The 21149-nt window shown below is 47.0% G+C and overlaps 1 protein-coding gene across 3 annotated transcripts; it reads right to left on the minus strand.

Moving 5' to 3' along the window:
* Positions 1 to 782: 782 nt before the first annotated feature.
* On the minus strand, positions 783 to 20598 carry LOC123997771 (SWI/SNF complex subunit SMARCC1-like). Of its 3 annotated transcripts, none has more exons than XM_046302318.1 (26): positions 20362 to 20598; positions 19140 to 19259; positions 18812 to 18897; positions 18273 to 18447; positions 18099 to 18168; positions 16343 to 16412; positions 16161 to 16236; positions 15897 to 16022; positions 15525 to 15619; positions 15246 to 15376; positions 14696 to 14755; positions 14502 to 14539; positions 12681 to 12802; positions 12496 to 12567; positions 12183 to 12296; positions 11763 to 11916; positions 11298 to 11468; positions 10958 to 11216; positions 10310 to 10471; positions 9004 to 9086; positions 5328 to 5469; positions 5052 to 5224; positions 4531 to 4665; positions 2815 to 3082; positions 2499 to 2615; positions 783 to 2397 (listed from the first exon to the last, which is right to left on the minus strand). In XM_046302318.1, the coding sequence occupies exons 1-26, from the start codon at positions 20545 to 20547 to the stop codon at positions 2306 to 2308; spliced, it is 3297 nt and encodes a 1098-aa protein (XP_046158274.1). In that variant the 5' UTR covers positions 20548 to 20598; the 3' UTR covers positions 783 to 2305. The 3 variants fall into 3 exon arrangements, with proteins under 3 accessions (XP_046158274.1, XP_046158275.1, XP_046158273.1); XM_046302319.1 differs by having other exon boundaries at positions 9004 to 9059; positions 15525 to 15643; positions 20362 to 20597; XM_046302317.1 differs by having other exon boundaries at positions 15525 to 15643; positions 20362 to 20597.
* Positions 20599 to 21149: the final 551 nt, after the last annotated feature.

The raw sequence follows: 21149 nt of genomic DNA on the forward strand, positions 1-21149 counted from the left end.
GGTTTCAGGCACCACACCTGACCAACTGATTGATCAGTTCAATGATTGCCTAAATTCAACACACCTGGTCTTTCAGGTCAGTTAAATTACAAACATGAAGTGCCTGCAGCATTCCAGGACCAGGGTTGTCTAACTCTGTTCTAAAGGGTGATGCTTTGTCATCACTGTTTCCCTCCTCTACGGCTGCTCAGATGGCAAAGTAGGACAAAAAAAAACACCCCTCCCCACCCAAGACATAATCGCCCCTCATCCCTCTCAATAACATCCTCCTAGTCAATCTCCATGGGCAGAGAAATGCCCCCTCCCACCAGATTACAGTGCTGGCTGCCTGGGAATAGGGCTTAAATGACATCAGGATGAATAGATGCTGTTATCATTTTTCCTCATATGCATTTGCAGCTGCTGCATAAGAGCCTAAGCAGCAAAACAACCACACAAAGACCATCTCTCCCCTGTAGCACTTTGCCCTAGACCCCTCACCAGTCAAAAGCTGATTGTTTTGCTTTGAGGTGTGGTTTTGTGTCCGACAGTGTTCAATATGAAATATGGCTTTAGTTATTTTTTGCTAGCATAAAATGATTACCCCAAAATATGTATAGAGAAAGATAGGAAAGAGAATATTCTGAACTTCCTACTTCCCAGGACAATATGACCATTTCTTCATGCTCTAGTCTAGATATTGTAGTGCCTCCCTGAAATATTACAAATCTATAAATTCAATCAAGTGTAAGCACCAAATCCAACATTTTGTTCAGAATAAAATGAACTACTGAAAACAGACATCACTTAATACAAAAACAATTTATTAGACATTGTCCAGGTCCAAATACCAACAGACCTGAAGAAACAATAAAAAATTGCTACAAACTTCCAAGAACAAAGATAACTGAAATCTACACAAAGTTTATTCTTAAAAATACATGACCATAAAACAAACAAAAAAAGATACAAGATGTAAGGGGGTTCTCATCCTTTGTGATATAACAGACTGGAAAGACCTTGAATGAGGAAGTGTGTGAGAGACGCTGTGTGTATGTAATATTCTACCTGAGGGGGGGGTAATAGTAACGCAGCAGTCACGTGGGCAGCGAATGAGAGAGGGGTACTAGAGGTAGCAGAGGGGTGCGCAGAGCAGAGAGGTAGCTAGCAGAGAGCAAGAGCAGTTCTAGAGGTAGCAGACAGACAAAGAGAAAGGAGTCAGAGGTAGCAGAAAGGTGTAGAGGGGTGTTGAAATCAACGAAGATGGATGAAGAGAGGTAGCGCTAGCAGCTACATTATCAGCACCAGAACAGCTAGACGCCCACTCCACCACTGAGGAGCTCATGGTTTTAAACTTCAACTATATCACCATACCTATCTCACTAAAAGGATGGATGAAGGTCAGTGGGATATTAGGCCTGTGTGTGAGAAGCCTCCAGTGTACTAGAGCAGGGTTCAGCTAAGTGTGTGAGTAGTACAGTGCTATGCCTGGCTGGTGGGGGCTATGAGTTATGGGCCCTCTGGACACCCCCATCGATCGGTGGTTTGACCCGTTGATAGGAGGGGCGGGGGGCAGAGCAACCGAGCAGACAGTCAAACACCTGTCTCAGCTGTACGCACATTCTGCTCTTCTGACACACCAACAACGTACACACAAACACATGAACACACACTTTGGACTACAGTGTTTTTAGCTTCAGAAGAGCAAAGTGGAGAGGTAGATTCTCAGTGTGTGAGTGTGTGTGTGTGTGTGTGAGAAAATGGAGGGTTACTGGCCCCTCTGTGTGTGTCGAAGGAACCTTCATGATCCCATTCATTACAGTACACAACACGTCCCTAAACGATCAACTAGCCCTCAAACCCAACTAGCTCCCCCTGGTGTTGTGTTCGGGGAAGACGTGAGGGAGGGGGAGGAAGAGGGGGAGTTGGTGTTGCGCGGAAGGATAGGAAGAGACTACTGTGTCATTCTAAAAAGGTGAGAGGGAAAAGTGGGAGTTTTCCGATTTCCTCCAGGAATATCAACTTCATATTCTTTTAAAATAGAGAACACACAATATATTCTTAAAAATGACTGGGAGGAGCCCATCTGATCTGCCCCACACCAGACTGACTGAGGAGAAAACAGTGTTCTTACTAGGAGGGCCAGAGCCACAGACCCCTTGACGCTGTGCCCTGCGAGGGAGGTGTGTGTGTGTGTGTGTGTGTGTAAGCCAGGATGAGTTTTTGGAGCTGAGAGAACACTCAGCCAGTAGCAAGGCCATCAATGAGCTGAGGTTTTATAAGGGGTGAGTGTGTGTTGGTGTGTGTTTGTTTGGGGGCAGGGATCTTAGCTGTCAGCAACTCGTGCTGGGGCTGCCGCTTGAGGTCCCACAGATGCTGGGGGCATACCATCAGCCTGTACAGGCGAGGGGCCAGGGTCTGAGGACAGAGAACACACTGGTTTGAGAATGGGACACACCAACACACACACTTTTCTGGCTGAGTAGGATCTGGAAAGCGGATACGGATAGTGTACTCACACATGCCGTTGGGGGCTCCAGGGTGGCGGGGACCCATCATGGGAGGCATGCTGCCAGTGGGGGGGCCGCCAGGCATCATGCGTCCTGGCATGGGTTGACTGGGCCCTCCCATTGGTCCTAAACAGAAGGAGAGGCTTGGTGAGACTCTTGGCCTATCACAGAATCAGTGTGCTGGAACATGTTTTTAAAAACAGACTAATGTTTCTGAGCTGATATTTGGTGTTATTCCCTTGCCTTTGATATAGTTCCAGGACTTTTGGGGTCTTTGTGTGCTTCTTTGCTGAGAAATTGTGTGCTCCAGTGTGTGTGTCCTTACCGGTCTGTTGCGGGTGGTGGGGACCCATGGGGTGGAACCCGGGTCCGGGAGGGCCGTGTCCGGAGTGCATGGCGGGAGGGGGTCCGTGGTGGGAGGGTCCGTGGTGCATGCCTGGCCCTGGGGGACCATGGTGGGGTGCGGGGCCCTGGGCCACTGTGTTGGCCTGCTGCTGCTCCATCTGCTGGCGAGCCTTCATCTCAGCATACTTCAGCTGCTCCATGTGGAAGGCCTGGCGCTCCGTCAGCAGCTGCTGCCTCTGCAACTCCAACTGGAGGGGGGGGTGTCATCCTGTTATCATACTATTAATCAAGATTATCATTCCCCTTCACTTCTCAAAAGCCCACTGTCCAAAAGTAGAAGGATGATCATTACTCATAGTCTCACTTTGAAAAGATAATTGAATCATGTCAATAAAGCTAATTTCATTGGACAGAGAGAGGATGATAAACCAAGTCAACAGCGGTATATGGAGCAGGGTGGTGATACAGAAACAGCTTCATTTCATGGATTGATAAATCAAAGAATGAAGGAGAGGAATAAGACGAGAAAGGAAATCATTTTTTGAAAGAGTATAAGCCATAAAGACAAGCTGATCACAATAGTGGACATTATGACAGAAGGGAAGAGAGGAAAAGCAATGGAATGAGACTGTGGGGAGGGAGAGAGGGGGCAGTGAAACAGGACCACTCTGGAAGCAGGAAGGAGAGAGGGAGCAATGGCTGGAAATGTCGATAAAGGGATTGATTTGCATGCAATAAACCACTAACACTCTCTCTGACACGGAATCAATGGGGGGAATTCCATTACCAAAACCCTACAGAGACACAGGGATGGAGAGATGTGGAAAAAGAGATGGAAGGAGGTGAGGAAGTCTATTCCCTGTGTAAGTACATTTGTAGAGGAGGGAGAGTATGAAGTACTAAAGACAGTGAGGAGTGCCCTGATTTAGTGTTTGTATATATATATGTGTGTGTGTAAGACGGAGACACAGTGTGTGTATGAGTGTGTGAGTGTGTGTGTATAACCCAGTGTTTACAGCCTGTGGTAGCGGTAGGAGGGAGACAGCCTGGGTGCTGTTCCAGAGGGTTATGTAACGACTGGCTGGCCTTTTCATGCACTATTTATCAGGCTGCTCATGTAGGCTGCAGTCCACAGCAGCTCCACGCTTTAGAGTTTTACACTCCTGACACACACACACACACACACACACACACACACACACAGCCTGACTTTCCACTGGACTAGAGGCCCACTATCACCCAGCAGTTAGTTGACTAGCTTATTGTATTGCTCTTAAACCATGTGTATCCAAATGGGCACATCAACGATGCCTGACCCCTCCCCAAGTGCTTTCCCTTCATATGCTTACATGCTCTTTACTCTACTATCCTCTGTGTACTCCGCAATTACCACCCATTATTAATGCAAATGTTGTATATTGACACTTCACTTCCTCTGCTTATGTTGTATATTTTGGCCCACTCCCAAAACCTTCTATTTGTTCAGCCAAGTTATCCATCTGCCATTGGCTCTCCCTTACACACATCTCTGAAATGCCTGGATGGGTGACAACTGATATAGATACCGCTAGAATCCAGATGCATATCCAATCCTTTCAACACCCCAAAGGGATCTGAAACTACAAGGACCTTCAACCCGCATGCAGTCTCCCATTGAACTACAATTCCCACAATCCACCGCGGGACCACTACTTACAGCCTCTTTCTCTCGGTCCATGATGGTCTCCAGCTCCTCAAAGTGTCTGAGCTTGATCTCCAGCTTCTTCATCTGAGTCTCCACCAGCAGAGCCACCAGAGACTTGATCTTCCTCTCCTCCACTGCCGCCAGGTGCTACAGGGAAAGCGAGCAATACAGAGGAAAGAGATGTAACGGAAATATAAAGCGTCGCCTTACGGCCAAACTAGACTGGCCAGGTAGTATAAGCGTAGCGCAAGAGCTTTTGAGCCGTGGGCAAAACTGACACCGATCAATGAGATGCTACACCGGCAGCACAAGCATAGCATGAGTGAATGGAGCTGCCGAAGCATCTGTTAAGGCTTCGGATCTATTTCATGCATTTCGAAAAGCCGGCTCACGCTTTCGATATCTGCCTCAGTTTGCTACTTCTGGTTTCGAACGCCAAAAACAGAGCATTCCGAAAAACAGCGCTATGCTTGCTTTCGGGTTTCGATATACAAAGTGTTATCTATCCCCTTGGCCCTCTGGAAGAAGCAAACCTTGGCCTTGGTGGCAGCTGACGCGAGGGCAGCGGCGGCTGCAGTGGCAATGTTCCCCTCCCCTCCGTCCGGCTCTAGCTTCTTCCTCTCCTCTTCCTCCTCTTCCATCGCTTCCTGCTCCGCCTTCTCTTTGTCCTCCTCTGAGGTCTCCATGGCCGCCTCCTTGTCTTTGTCTGAAAACGTTGCGAAAACATTGAATAAACACTATCATTCAAGTCGATGCAGGACTTCTACAACCCAAATACAAAACATATATTCTGCTTAGATCTACTCTACCTGCTGTAGCCTTGCTCTCTCCTCCCTCACTCGCTCCCTCCTCCCGTTCAGACGGTTCGGCCGTCTCGCTCTTCACCTTCTGTCCCTCGGCCAGCTTCTCAGCAGACTCACTGGGCTTCTCCGCCTCATCCTTAGACTCAGCCTGAGACCGCAGAGACAGGTAAGACTAAAGTGTTACACAGCTGATTACATTTACAGTGCCTTCGGAAAGTATTCAGACCCCATGACTTTTTCCACATTGTAGTACGCTACAGCCATATTAAAAAATGGATGAAAAATACAATTCCTTCGCAATCTACACACAATACACCATAATGACAAAGCGAACAGGTTTTCGAAATGTTACCCAAGATATAAAATAAAAAAAACAGAAATACCTTATTTACATAGGTATTCAGACCTTTTGTTATGAGACTTGAAATTGAGCCCAGGTGCATCGTGTTTCCATTGATCATCCTTGAGATGTTTCTACAACTTGATTTGAGTCCACCTGTGGTTTATTCAATTGATTGGACATGATTTGGAAAGGCACACACCTGTCTATATAAGGTCCCACAGTTGACAGTGCATGTCAGAGCAAAAACCAAGCCATGAGGTCAAAGGAATTGTCCGTAGAGCTCCGAGACAGGACTGTGTCGAGGCACAGATCTGGGGAAGGGTACCAAAACATTTCTGCAGCATCAAAGGTCCGAGAACACAGTGGCCACCATCATTCTTAAATTGAAGAAGTTTGGAACCACCAAGACTCTTCCTAGAGCTGGCCGTGCAGCCAAACTGAGAAACCGGGGGAGAAGGCCCTTGGTCAGGGAGGTGAACAAGAACCAGATGGTCTCTGACAGAGCTGTAGCGTTCCAGAAGGACAACCATCTCTGCAGCACTCCACCAATCATGCCTTTATGGTAGAGTGGCCAGACAAAACCACTCCTCAGTAAAAAGGCACATAACAGCCAGCTTGGAATTTGACAAAAGTCACCTAAAGGACTCATGAGAAACAAGATTCTGTGGTTTGATGAAACCAAGATTGAACTCTTTGGCTTGAATGCCAAGCATCACATCTGGAGAAAACCTGGAACCATCCCTACGGTGAAGCATGGTGGTGCCAGAATAATGCTGTGTGGATGTTTTTCAGCGGCAGGGACTGGGAGACTAGTCAAGATCGAGGCAAAGATGAACAGCACAAAGTACAGAGAGATCCCTGATGAAAACCTGCTCCAGAGTGCTCAGGACCTCAGAGTGTGGTGAAGAATCACCTTCCCAAAGGACAACGACCATAAACACATAGCCAAGACAACACAGGAGTGGCTTCGGGGCAAGTTTGTGAATGTCCTTGAGTGGCCCAGCCAGAGCCCCGACTTGAACCCGATTGAACATCTCTGGAGAGACCTGAAAATAGCAGTGCAGCGACACCCCCCATCCAACCTGACAGAGCTTGAGAGGATCTGCAGAGAAGAATGGGAGAGACTCCTCAAATACAGGTGTGCCAAGCTTGTAGCATAATACCCAAGAAGACCAGAGGCTGTGATCGCTGCCAAAGGTGCTTCAACAAAGTATTGAGTAAAGGGACTGAAGACTTACGTAAATGTGAAAATAAAAATAACTTTAAAAAAAAAACTTTTGGGAAAAAAATATTTAAAAAACTTGTTTTTGCTTTGTCATTATGAGGTATTGTGTGTCAACTGATAAGATTTTTTTTTTTCAATTTTAGAATAAGGCTGTAACTTAACAAAATGAGGGAAGAAGTCAAGAGGCCTGAATACTTTCGAATGCACCGTACATACAGGTCACACAGAACTGAGAAAACAAAATGTAGGATGATATAGAGCTGAGAAATACCAAACTGAAGACTATTGCCAGACAGCTCTCAATTACCCAAGGAGAAAAATATGCAAAACCGAACGAGGGTCAAAGCTAATGCCCTTCATTTCAATAAGCCTGCAGTAAAGCCATCAGGACTAGAACCGGTGTGGATAGGCGATGGCTAATGAAGGTTAATGAACATTTCAGCCTCTACAGTGGTCACTGATGCATGGCTGACTCCTGCTAATGTTATCTGTGGCGTTACATTTGCCCCTTGGCCTTCCTAAACACAGACAGATAGGATGGATGGAGAGAGAAGAATAAAGTAAGCGAAGGATGGAAGGAAGGAGTAGTAAATGGAGGGGCAGACTGTACGACTGCCAGCTTTAAAAAACTAAAGTTAAGTGTTTGCCGTCTTCGGTGGACATATGAATGTATCCTACGATGTAACTGCAACGACATGGATGTTGTTCTTCTTTGTTTTATTATCTCGCTGTCATACTGTGTTCAAACGTGTTCGATTTTGCCTTGCCATCTGGTTTCAAGAAGACCACAATGGAAATAAGTCCCAGACTGTGTGTTATCCTCCATGATTTTACTCATGTACATAAAATCGGCAAAAAAAAAGAAACATACCCTTTTCAGGACCATGTCTTTCAAAGATAATTTGGAGAAATCCGATTAACTTCACAGATCTTCATTGTAAAGGGTTTAAACACTGTTTCCCATGCTTGTTCAATGAACCATAAACAATTACTGAACAATCACTTGTGAAACGGTTGTTAAGACACTAACAGCTTACAGACAGTAGGCAATTAAGGTCACAGTTATGAAAACAGGACTGCCTGAGTTACACCAGGAACACACAATCCCTCCATCAGTGCTCAGACTGTCCGCAATAGGCCGAGAGAGGCTGGACTGAGGGCGTGTAGGCCTGTTGTAAGTTAGGTCCCCGCCAGACATCACCGGCAACAACGTCGCCTATGGGCACAAACCTACCGTCGCTGGACCAGGACTGGCAAAAAGTGCTCTTCAATGATGAGTTGCGGTTTTGTCTCACTAGGGGTGATGGTCGGATTAGAGTTTATCGTCGAAGGAATGAGCATTACACCGAGCCCTGTACTCTGGAGCGGGATCGATTTGGAGGTGGAGGGTCCGTCATGGTCTTGGGCGATGCGTCACAACATCATTGGACTGAGCATGTTGTCATTGCAGGCAATCTCAATGCTGTGTGTTACAGGGAAGACATCCTCCTCCCTCATGTGGTACCCTTATTGCAGGCTCATCCTAACAGTGCCACTAGCCATACTGCTCATTCTGTGGGTTATTTCCTGCAAGACAGGAATGTCAGTGTTCTGCTGTGGTCAGCGAAGAGCCCAGATGTCAATCCCATTGAGCACGCCTGGGACCTGTTCGATCGGAGGGTGAGGGCTAGGGCCATTCCCCCCAGAAATGTCCGGGAACTTGCAGGTGCCTTGGTGGAAGAATGGGGTAACATCTCACAGCAAGAACTGGCAAATCTGGTGCAGTCCATGAGGATGAGATGCACTGCAGTACTTAATGCAGCTGGTGGCCACACCAGATACTGACTGTTACTTTTGATTTTGACCCCCCCTTTGTTCAGGGACACATTATTCCATTTCTGTTAGTCACATGTCTGTGGAAATTGTTCAGTTTATATCTCAGTTGTTGAATCTTCTGTTCATACAAATATTTACACATGTTAAGTTTGCTGAAAATGAAAGCAGTTGACAGTGAGAGGACGTTTTTTGTTGTTACTGAGTTTATATGGCTTTTTCAAGTTTTATGTGACCTGTATTTTTTTTATGGTCGAATTAATAAACTATGCTAAAGACCTCTCGGCCCCGGGCTTTCTCACCTTGTCAGGCTGCTGGGAGTCGGAGTCTGTGTCCACCTTCTCGGTCTCTGCTGGCTCTACAGTGACAGAGAGAGAAGGAGGGGCTTAGAGTAGAGGGATAGACAAAGAACAAGACATTTCTCAGAGAAAATGATCAAACAGATTATGCATCATAAGTAGACACTCGCCATGACTCAGACATTATTGTGGTTAGGAATGACAGTGTGTGTGTGTCTGCAAACGTGGGAGAAAGCGAGCGAGTTGATGTGGAGTGAGAGTGCATGAATGTGTGTGTTTGAAAAAGCTTGCACGGATGTGCATTTGGGCACATTTTTTACTATGCGAGTATTGACCTGTATGAGAGATGGTAGACTGCTTTGGGGAGGGTATTGAATGCATTTAGGCCATTTATTGGTTGTTGATGCATGTATGTGTAACATGTATTTATTCATGTGTAATTGCCGATTGAGCGATTGCTGTGTGTGTACCAGGCATTGAGGCCGTGGCACATGGCATAGTGTGTTGACCCAGTTTCAACCCCTTCCCCCACGCCCCATCTGCCATTCTAATCCACTGGACACCACGACAGCCGGGCACAGACATATAACACACTCTGAAGAAACCTCTACGTTGCCCCCACCCCATTGGCCATCTAGATTTCAGCTGGCACCTCAAAATGTTCTGGTGAGAATACACATCTGGGTTTACCCACGCGAGCGCACACACACACACATGCAGGAGGTAGGAGTAAGGCCTGCGGACAGCTGGCTACTAGCAGCCTCGCCCTAACCTGTTAGCTGTGGTCTGTGTGTGTCTTGGCTATTTGCCGCCCTCCACTGGTAACACTCAGTACTCCATGTAGATGTGGGTGTGTGTATCTGGGTGAGTATTTTGTGTGAGTGAGTGAGTATTGCATGCATGAGTATGTTCGATGTATGTGATGAGAGAATGTTTCTGTATGTTTATATGAAGGCCTGTGTGTTTACACAATTCTATATATATTGCTATTTGATACTGTGACTTTATTGAGATGTTCCAAACATATCGCTCACCATATGTCTTCTGCAGAGGGACCAGAGAGCCATGAGAAAACAAGCTTTGACCAGTCACGGAAATAAAAGTGTGAATATCAAAATGGCTCCCTATTTAAAAAGATGGCGAATGAGCTATGAAGGAAAAATACTGGAGTTTTGGTGCAGGTACAACCAACTGTGATAGTTTTTGAGTACGCTCGAGAGTATTTTTTTAATCTACCTTCGCTAATGTGCGACCGTGTCTGTGTATGTATATCTGAATGCATGTGTTCTGTTCCGAGTGTGTGTGTTACCGGTCTTCTCGGGCTCCTCGGGGGCGGTTCCTGCGATGCCGCTGCTCTCCAGGCCATAGGCGGGGTCTACCTTGCCCGTGCTGCGGGCCGCCTCCTGCACCTTCTTCACATGGGCCTCCACCAGCTCTGCTGGCACCTCCTCACGCACACGGCTAAACTCCTCTGGAGAGAGAGGGAGACACTGCGGTTAGCTACAGGCTCACACCTTGTGAGAGTCCCTCCACACACACACAGATATGTTCAAACACACAGCGATATTACACACACACACACACACACACACACACACACACACACATACCATTACGACACACTACATACAGCGTGATAATACAAACAAATGAAAACACATTTTATTTTGTTAATAAACACATTGTGATAAAACACCCTTGCCAATGACCTACGTACCCAGTCCCCGCAACACGTACCCAGTCCCCGCAACACGTACCCAGTCCCCGCAACACGTACCCAGTCCCCGCAACACGTACCCAGTCCCCGCAACACGTACCCAGTCCCCGCAACACGTACCCAGTCCCCGCAACACGTACCCAGTCCCCGCAACACGTACCCAGTCCCCGCAACACGTACCCAGTCCCCGCAACACGTACCCAGTCCCCGCAACACGTACCCAGTCCCCGCAACACGTACCCAGGGCTGCCTTGGCAGCGGCAGAGGCCACACGGGGATCCACCACGGAGGCCAGGAAGGCCACGGTGCTCATGACAGGGTTGCCTGACTGGCTGAAGGGTACCGGCTGGTAGGCCAGGGGGCCCAGGGACGACTCAGAGGTCTCCAGGTAGGGGTCCTCGATGGGCAGACGCAGGAAGTGCAGGATACACTCGTCCTGGGTGCGCGAGCCCACGTGCTCCGACACCTTGTTCCAGTCGTCCTTGTACATCTCCAGAGCCTGGTAGGGAGGAGATAGAGGAATGAGAAGGGCTCTGATAGGCTGGTAGGTTTTAGATTATGTCTGTTGTGACTGACGTACCTCCAGTAGGAGCAGAGTCTCCTGCTCGGTCCACTCCCGGCCGCCGCTGGTTCCTTTACTCTTGGGGTTCTTCTTGGAGTAGAGGTCGTTACGCAGGCCAAAGTTCTGCATGTCAGAGGGCTTGTCTTTGCCCTTCTCTGGGAAGTTGATCATCTGCTGGCCAGAGGGGATCTAGAAGGATGGAGGAGAGACAGGGGAGGAGGTTGAAAGGAATTACACTGGTCAGAGGATGCAGTGAACACTCTCACACAAATCGCTCAACATTTGTGACCCATTAAATAATCAAAAATCAATGGCTACAGACACACAACACCTGTATGTGTATTTGGATAGAATTCGCTATCAGCACTAACAGGCTTGGGTTTAAAGACCCTTCCCCTAGCCCCTACTACCTCAGTATCCAATGTCCTGAAAGGACTGGATAGGTGAAAGCAATGTGGCCAAAGCTCCATGTAGTTTTCTAACCTGTGGGGGACGGTGGTGCATCGGCGTCAGGCCAGAGGGGGTGTCAGCCAGCACATTGAAGTGGGGGGTGGGCGGGGGGCCCATGGGGAGGGGCCGGCTCTCAGCATCCACCTGGTAGTTCACCAGCCCCCACTGCTCCAGGAACGCATGCACCCTAGTAGTTAGATACATGCAAAGAATATACTCCACAATCATCACTCTTGATCAGTGATCTAGAGCAAGACAAAACAGTCCAACTAAACCTGGGTCTTATTCATTAGGCACCAAACAGAAAGAATCTGACTGGAGCAATAAGGAACAACCTAAACTAGTCATATTTTTAAAGAAACGCATATTACAAAGCGTTTTGCATACGGTGTGCCCTGACAAACAATGACCTAGCTTCTGCCCTAAGGAATCCATTTCATGTTGACCCTTCACCTCATGACGGCACACACGTCTCCGGTTAGGTTCCTGCGGCAGGAGGTGGAGGTCAGGTACTCCTGGGGGTTGAGCCGGTACGTGTCGATCATGAAGTTACGGTAGGCCAGGTATCTGACAGGGACAAACACATTTTACAAACAAACCACTTAATCGTCAGAACAAATAAGGACATAATGTGTTAGACAAAAATGTGTGTGTGTGTGTGTGTGTGTGTGTGTGTGTACACAATGAAAAATTATTAGTGAAAGCGTGCGTCTGCGGTTCTGTAATGGGTTGAGTGAGTTGTGTGTGGGGCAGTGTGCGAACTCACATCTCTGGGGACTTGGACTTGTTCTTGCCGTTGAAGAACTCTGGCAGTGCACGCCTCTCAATCTCATGGATACTGAAAGGGATGGGGGGGATAAACGCAGACAAACATAAAATACAGCCCAACACCCCCACCCAAGACACACACAATACACTACCCACACACTGAGAAAAGTGGGCCATCCTCACCAGTTGTAGTCGAACCAGGCGGCGTAGCTGGGGATGATGATGTGGTGGGTCTGCTCGGTCACGTTGTCCTCGCTGGAGTCGATGAGGCGGTTGACCTCGGCCTTGCCCTGCTCCTCCTCCTCCTACAGGGGGAGACAGAGTCACACAGATGAGATCAGGTCAACATAGGCAAGCAAGGAGATCAGAATTTTGGCTTTATTTGCCCTCCCGCGTCACTTCTAGACCTCCGCTAAACATAGACCCACATGGTTTATCAGTCTATGCGACCGCCGATAACTTCAGAACACAGTTGACTACAAAGACGTTGCCAATATCTCTGCGATGGACACAAACAAGCGACATAAAAACCCAGCTGAGTTATATTTTGCTACTCGTAGGCTACTGTCTAATTTGCCTCAATATTTTTTATTTTATTTTACCTTTATTTAACCAGGTAGGCAAGTTGAGAACAAGTTCTCATTTACAATTGCGACCTGGCCAAGATAAAGCAAAGCAGTTCGACAGATACAACGACACAGAGTTACACATGGAGTAAAACAAACATAGTCAATAATACAGTATAAACAAGTCTATATACAATGTGAGCAAATGAGGTGAGAAGGGAGGTAAAGGCAAAAAAGGCCATGGTGGCAAAGTAAATACAATATAGCAAGTAAAACACTGGAATGGTAGTTTTGCAATGGAAGAATGTGCAAAGTAGACATAAAAATAATGGGATGCAAAGGAGCAAAATAAATAAATAAATTAAATACAGTTGGGAAAGAGGTAGTTGTTTGGGCTAAATTATAGGTGGGCTATGTACAGGTGCAGTAATCTGTAAGATGCTCTGACAGTTGGTGCTTAAAGCTAGTGAGGGAGATAAGTGTTTCCAGTTTCAGAGATTTTTGCAGTTCGTTCCAGTCACTGGCAGCAGAGAACTGGAAGGAGAGACGGCCAAAGAAAGAATTGGTTTTGGGGGTGACCAGAGAGATATACCTGCTGGAGCGTGTGCTACAGGTGGGAGATGCTATGGTGACCAGCGAGCTGAGATAAGGGGGGACTTTACCTAGCAGGGTCTTGTAGATGACATGGAGCCAGTGGGTTTGGCGACGAGTATGAAGCGAGGGCCAGCCAACGAGAGCGTACAGGTCGCAATGGTGGGTAGTATATGGGGCTTTGGTGACAAAACGGATTGCACTGTGATAGACTGCATCCAATTTGTTGAGTAGGGTATTGGAGGCTATTTTGTAAATGACATCGCCAAAGTCGAGGATTGGTAGGATGGTCAGTTTTACAAGGGTATGTTTGGCAGCATGAGTGAAGGATGCTTTGTTGCGAAATAGGAAGCCAATTCTAGATTTAACTTTGGATTGGAGATGTTTGATATGGGTCTATATTTCATGGTGTGTAGCCTAACGATGTGCCAAATTGGTGACTTAGTGCATTGTCATTGGATAAGCATTATAATAAGTGGACTCAATATTTGCAGCCGTAGGTGGTAATAGGAGCTGATCCGTCATCAGTATTGTGAAATAATTATAATGGAGAAAGCTGATCCGAGACCAGCACTACCAGGCCTAAGTTCCATCTCTTTCGGGAAACCGGGCCCAAATCTACAAATGGGTAGACATTGCTTCTAAACACTGACACCAGGCCAGATATTTTTCCACCTCTCTTCTGGATATGCTAAGAAGTGGGGGTTAGGATAATCTGATCCTAGATTTATCAATGACGACTATGGTTGTGGATGAATAGGGAACAGTTTACAATGAAGATAGAAAAGAGACCGCATTTAGAGGCAATCATTAAAGGTTAAGAAGAAAAAAAAAAAACAGGCGTTACCTTGCCTCCGGAGACCACAGAGTCATCCTCCAGATCATCTGGAAGACCGAGAGGGGACGTTATGACATCAATCTATCCATTGCTTGATTCAATACATCTCGGTGATTGACAGTTTAGTACTGAGACAGGTATATACTTAAACACTGAAATAGTTCTGCACACACACACACACACACACACACACACACACTTACCCAAGTCAGCCACTGCCCCTCCCTTCACTGGGGTGTTCTCGCTATCTTTCTTAGGGTTCACTGAGGACAGGGAAGAAGAAAAATAGGCTGAAGAATAGCCAGAGTATGGTACGGGTGAAATACACTGACAGTACCCAAAGGCTCTCTTTTCGAATAGCACTCCATTCAATACACCACTGAAGAAAGTCCCCCCCCCCCAGGCAATTCCATGCCATCTTGGCAAGGACAGAGTGTACATGTGTAACAATTATTTATTTTCTAACTCAGAGAGGAACAAACTGCAGTTACTACAGAGAGGAATAAACTGCAAGTCAACATGGTGACAAGCATAAGATGGATGTACTGAGAGAAAGAAACAGGACCATGAGAAAGAATGGGAGATTTACAACATGTGATTTAGAGTGACTGAGCCAATGAAGGAGGATGGAGGGGGGCACGGGGAGGTAGGGGTGAGAAAGAGGACAGAGTGAAGGATCGAGAGGGAGGAGAGCAGATGTGGGAGAGGGAGACAAGAGGGATACAAGAGGGATGAGTTGGACAATCAACTGACCGTTCTTGGGCAAAGTGACCTCCTCCATACTGGGAACAGGAGAGGGGTCCTCCATGTCCTTGGTCAGGTCCTCTTCCTCCTCCTCCTCCTCGCCACGGTGGCCACGACGCTTCCAGTGAGACCCAGGATTCCTGGGGACAGGAGAAGAGGTCAAAAGGTCAGTGAAGTTTGCCCAAGACACCGATCCAGGGTCAGTTTAGTGTTTTTCTCCCCAATGGCTAAGGTTATGATTTGAGAAGGTTAAGCTTGTCCTAGATCTGTAGTTATTGGGGGACTCACCCCTTCTTGCCACCCTTCTTGCGAGACTCGGCTGGGGTGGTCGGGGGAGATGGCGAGCGCCTCCTCTTCTTCCCGGCGGCGTTGGCCTTGCGCTCCTTACGATCGGGTGTACGGGAAGACTGATCAGAACCACGCGGGATGGCCAGATGAGAGAGAGAATGAGAAGATGGAACAGTCTCACACAGAGGGGAGCGGGGGAGGAGGAGAAGAGGGAGGATGTGGTGGTGAGGAGAGGAGAGCTTGAAAGGATGGGTGACACGAGACAGACAAGAACAAGACAACAATCCACCGTGCAGAGCCCTGTGGTGCAGCAACTCACCGAGACACACACTTCCTAAGAATCCATAACACACACCTCAAGAGTTGGCCTACCTCCTCCTCCTTTGGGAAGATCCTCTGGCGGAAGCTCACAGTCTTCTTGTTCTCGTCCACCTCATAGTCTTCCTCATTCATCCACTCGTTGAAGGCGTCTGTGTCCAGGACCCACTTGGCATGCACCTGGGAGAGGAGTCGAAGCTAATCCACTACTCAAGGATGGTGTTGTCTGCTAGTACTATTCAGGCTGGAGGCAGGGGTTCATTTGGCGCATATATATAAATAAAAAACATTAAACATGACAGGATGCTCGATCCTCACCTTCCAGGGCTTCTCAGAGATGGGTGGGTCCTCCACATCCCCTTCCACGTCGCTGGTGGACACCCAGGTGTCATAACTGACCACACAGAGAAGAGGGGTTAAAGGTCAGTAACAGGTCACAGTGGGTGGACGTGTAAGAGGGCAGAGTGGACCAGCAAAGCTGAACGGTGCCAATCTCTCACCTGTCTGGGTACATGCCCCAGTGTACCAGCACCTGCTTGTCCTTACGCATGACCGGACGCAGCCACTCCTCTGCAAGACAAACACACAGCTTGCTATCAGCATATACACACACATCCTCAAGTAATGCATAGCGACTGCTGTATTAATAACAGTATATTACTGTATACACACGTCACTTTCTTTGAAATGTTATATGAGAGTAGAGTAAGCCTCAGTAACGTGACCATAAGGAATTAGATTCAAAGACTACAGTACAACCCCGCCTATAGATAGATGCTCAAAAAAATAAAAGGAACACTAAAATAACACATCCTAGATCTAAATGAATGAAATATTCTTATTAAATACTTTTCTTTACATAGTTGAATGTGCTGACAACAAAATCACAAAAAAATGATCAATGGAAATCAAATGTATCAATCCATGGAGGTCTGGATTTGGAGTCACACTCAAAATTAAAGTGGAAAACCACACTACAGGCTGATCCAACTTTGATGTAATGTCCTTAAAACAAGTCAAAATGAAGCTCAGTAGTGTTTGTGGCCTCCACGTGCCTGTATGACCTCCCTACAACACCTGGGCATGCTCCTGATGAGGTGGCGGATGGTCTCCTGAGGGATCTCCTCCCAGACCTGGACTAAAGCATCCGCCAACTCCTGGACAGTCTGTGGTGCAACGTGGCGTTGGTGGATTGAGCGAGACATGATGTCCCAGATGTGCTCAATTGGATTCAGGTCTGGGGAACGGGCGGGCCAGTCCATAGCATCAATGCCTTCCTCTTGCAGGAACTGCTGACATACTCCAGCCACATGAGGTCTAGCATTGTCTTGCATTAGGAGGAACCCAGGGCCAACCACACCAGCATATGGTCTCACAAGGGGTCTGAGGATCTCATCTCGGTGCCCAACCCCCACCTGTGGACGTCAGGCCCTCATACCACCCTCATGGAGTCTGTTTCTGACCGTTTGAGCAGACACATGCACATTTGTGGCCTGCTGGAGGTCATTTTGCAGGGCTCTGGCAGTGCCCCTCCTTGCACAAAGGCGGAGGTAGCGGCCCTGCTGCTGGGTTGTTGCTCTCCTATGGACTCCTCCACGTCTCCTGATGTACTGGCCTGTCTCCTGGTAGCGCCTCCATGCTCTGGACACTACGCTGACAGAGACAACTTCTTGCCACAGCTCGCATTGATGTGCCATCCTGGATGAGCTGCACTACCTGGGCCACTTGTGTGGGTTGTCTCATGCTACAACTAGAGTGAAAGCACCACCAGCATTCAAAAGTGGCCAAAACATCAGCCAAGAAGCATAGAAACTGAGAAGTGGTCTGTGGTCACCACCTGCAGAACCACTCCTTTATTGGGGGGGGGGGGGTCTTGGTAATTGGCTATAATTTCCATCTGTTGTCTATTCCATTTGCACAACAGCATGTGAAATGTATTGTCAATCAGTGTTGCTTCCAAAGTGGACAGTTTGATTTCACAGAAGTGTGATTGACTTGGAGTTACATTGTGTTGTTTAAGTGTTCCCTTTATTTTTTTGAGCAGTGTATACATATATTTTTTAATTTGAGTAATTTAGCAGATGCACTTATCAGAGTTCTCTGCACTGGTCCCCCGTGGGAATTGAGCCCACAACCCTGCCGTTGCAAGCGCCATGCTCTACCAACTGAGCCTCATGGGATCAAGCAACAAAGTAGATGATATATACATTGCAAGGGGGTGCTCTATTTCCTTTCTCAGTAGAGCACATCACTTACCATCCTCCTGCTGGGTTGGAGAGGGGTAGATATGATGGGTGGCCTTAGACTTGTCCTCACTGATGGAGCCCTAAAGGAAAGAGTTAGGAATGGCTTACGATGCCATTTGAATGTCTGGCAAGTGGTGACACAATCCTACCATTGGTTGGTGTGATTTGGGTGGGCGTGTCTTACCTGGTGTCTCTTGATGATGTCCTTCAGCTTATTGGCCTGCTTCTGCTCCATGTCATGCACCAGGAATACGGTTGGCCGAGTCAGGCAGTTATTCTGAACCAGGGTTTTCTCTACATTCAAGAACATCTCTACATTCCTGTCCATCCTGGAAGGGTTCTGCAGGTCAAACCTACGCCTGCACAGATCGGAGGGATAGAACATGTTTTTGTTACTTACAGTGTCAACTCAACAGGGCATCTTATTTCCCCTTCCTCTCTTGAAGCAACCACTACCTTCTATGTGATTCCATAGGAGAAAGAACATTTCAACTATTCATTCTACAAATCATATAAGTGCTCTTGGTCCAAGGTGGGAACGATGCCATTTTTATTATATATTTTTTTAGCCCCCCCCTTTCGCTGCCGGCTGTAACCGAGCCTGGACTCGAACCCAGAATTTCTGGTGGCACAGCTAGCACTGCGATGCAGTGCTTTTAGACCACTGCGCCACCCGGGATACCTGAATGATGCAAGTAAGTATTCAATCAAGACCCTACTCACCAGCCCTGCTCGCTCTTGAACTTGTAGGTAGAGCCCAGGATGTGACACAGAGCACCCCCCGCCTTGAAGTCCAGGAAGCTCTTGGTCTGTTGAGGCAATACAGAAGAAAATGTGAGGGACGTTCCCACAAGCTGGCTCAGATAGATAAAGACAGGGCAAACTACTGTAACACAAAATGTGCAGAAGTGATCGGGAAGCACTCCAACCCAGCACATTCTTCCCTTGCCCAAAAAAGGTATTGGATTCATTTAAATTTCACTGTGTGTGTAGGTCCCGTCCCTGTCCCAACCTGGTCAGGTGTAAAGATGTGTGTGGAGGAGATACTCACAGGTAACTTGGTGAGGGCAGGGTTGTTGACCCTCCGTCCGAAAGCATCCTCCTGGAACTGAAGCAGCTGCACCACCAGCCCTGCCAGGGACTTATTGGAGGGAGAGTCTGCCTGGACATACTGAGACACCACAAGGCCACTGTGTTAGTCATGGCGGCACACTCATGTGTGACAAAGGAGGGATTGAATATTGTGAGACCACAGAAGTGTTAGGCTACATAGTCGGACAAACACATGGCCAATGCAGGCACACACACAAGATCTCATGAGTAGATAGCACATATTATAAGACCGAAACAGCAGCCTTTCTTAGGTATATGCAGGGTGATTTGACATCACCTTTTCTTTCAGTGAAGCCCCTTCCCTTCACTGGTCACTGAAAAGGGTCTTCCTGGTTTCAAGAAAAGCAATAAAGTAGAAAATAGTTTATAGTAGCTAGCTACTTCTTTTCAATAAAGTTGTTTTCGGAAATACATGACCGCGCGGAGATGTCTTGACGGTTTGCTGCTGTCAACAAAGGCATCCTTTGCTTGGTTATGTGGTCTCCGAACGCAAAGTAGTTCAGTACACGAGGTAGTCGAAGTTTCCCATCAAGACGTTTCAGCTAATTAGCTAGACATAAATGTAAGACATTAATGGCCCAATGATCCGTTTGCTATTATCTGCCCAATCACAATGTTACCAACCGTTAACGTAGCTAACTAACGTTAGTTACATCAAGTCCCGTGCCTTACCGGATGACCTCAATGTTTACATCTATGATACCGTTTCAAAACATGCTAATTTAGTTATCTTACCTACCGAAGCTAGTTTTCGCAACGTTAGCTAGCCAGCTACGCTCAGATAGTCAGATGAAAACAACTGTAATTACGTTAGCTACCTTGCTACCCCAGATGGGTAGCTTACACAAACAGACAACTCTTCAGCCAATGTGTTGGCCGTGTAACAAAACAAAACGGACAGTACGCTAAGGCTGTTCAGTTAGCAGCTAACGCTAGTTAGCCTAGTTATCTCTTGACATGCAATGTTCATGTAACGTTAGTTGGGTAATGTTGTGATAGGCGTCTTTAGATGCATGAAACTATCTATATATCTAGTTCGCCACAAGTACCTAATAGGAGCGATAGCTTGAAAGATATATCTAGATAGCACATCCATTGTGCTAGAGACGCGTGCCTTGATGTTAGAAATCAAATGGAGGTTAAAACCAGCACTCGCTAACCTTTTTGTAGTGTTTTCCGATCCATTGGCGCACCGAGTCGATCTGAGAGACCGTTTCTGCGCTCTCCCAGTATTTCGAGGAAGGACCTCCATCCTTTTTACGGCCCACCGCAGTACCGACGCCCATAGGGCCGGCTGCTGGTCCCCCTGAACCCGTTCCACCCGCTGCAGTTGCCGCTGTCGCCATTGCTTCTTGTCCTGTCCGCTGCTGTTTCTCTACTCAACCGCGTCACTCACCAAGCAGGTTTTCGAATTTTAACAAATGCGCATGCGCAGATTTGTAAATAACACAAAGTTGTTGAATCTCGCGATAAAGAGGGTTCATTTGGGAAGGGTCAGTGTGAAGGTCAGGGTTGGAAAAGTCGTACACATTATATGAGGAAATCTGTCGTTATGAACACATAAGAATATAGTGGTCTCCATTTTTTATTTTTTCCTACTTTGAATATTACTTTGAAGATAAATTGGGCTAAACATTTCTTAAAGAATCCAACTTAAATTTGGAATTTCATCCGTCATTATATCTTCTCCGGTTTTGGTGGCCTCAATTTGATGTTACATTGTAACTACAACATTGATAAGATTCCTACCATATTATCTGCTTTTCATAGACAAGTATTTTTAGTGTAAGTATTTTTAGTGTGGTCGTTAATATAAAAACAGTTTTTCCCCACATAGATATTTCATTTCGAACAATAAGGATATTTTGTATAGAAACAAGTCTAGATTTTTTAAGAACTGGTTTAATAATCATATCCTGCTGTGAGTCAACTTTTTATTGCAGAAGGA

This window comes from Oncorhynchus gorbuscha, linkage group LG15, assembly GCF_021184085.1.
Source record: "Oncorhynchus gorbuscha isolate QuinsamMale2020 ecotype Even-year linkage group LG15, OgorEven_v1.0, whole genome shotgun sequence".
Lineage (NCBI taxonomy): Eukaryota > Metazoa > Chordata > Actinopteri > Salmoniformes > Salmonidae > Oncorhynchus > Oncorhynchus gorbuscha.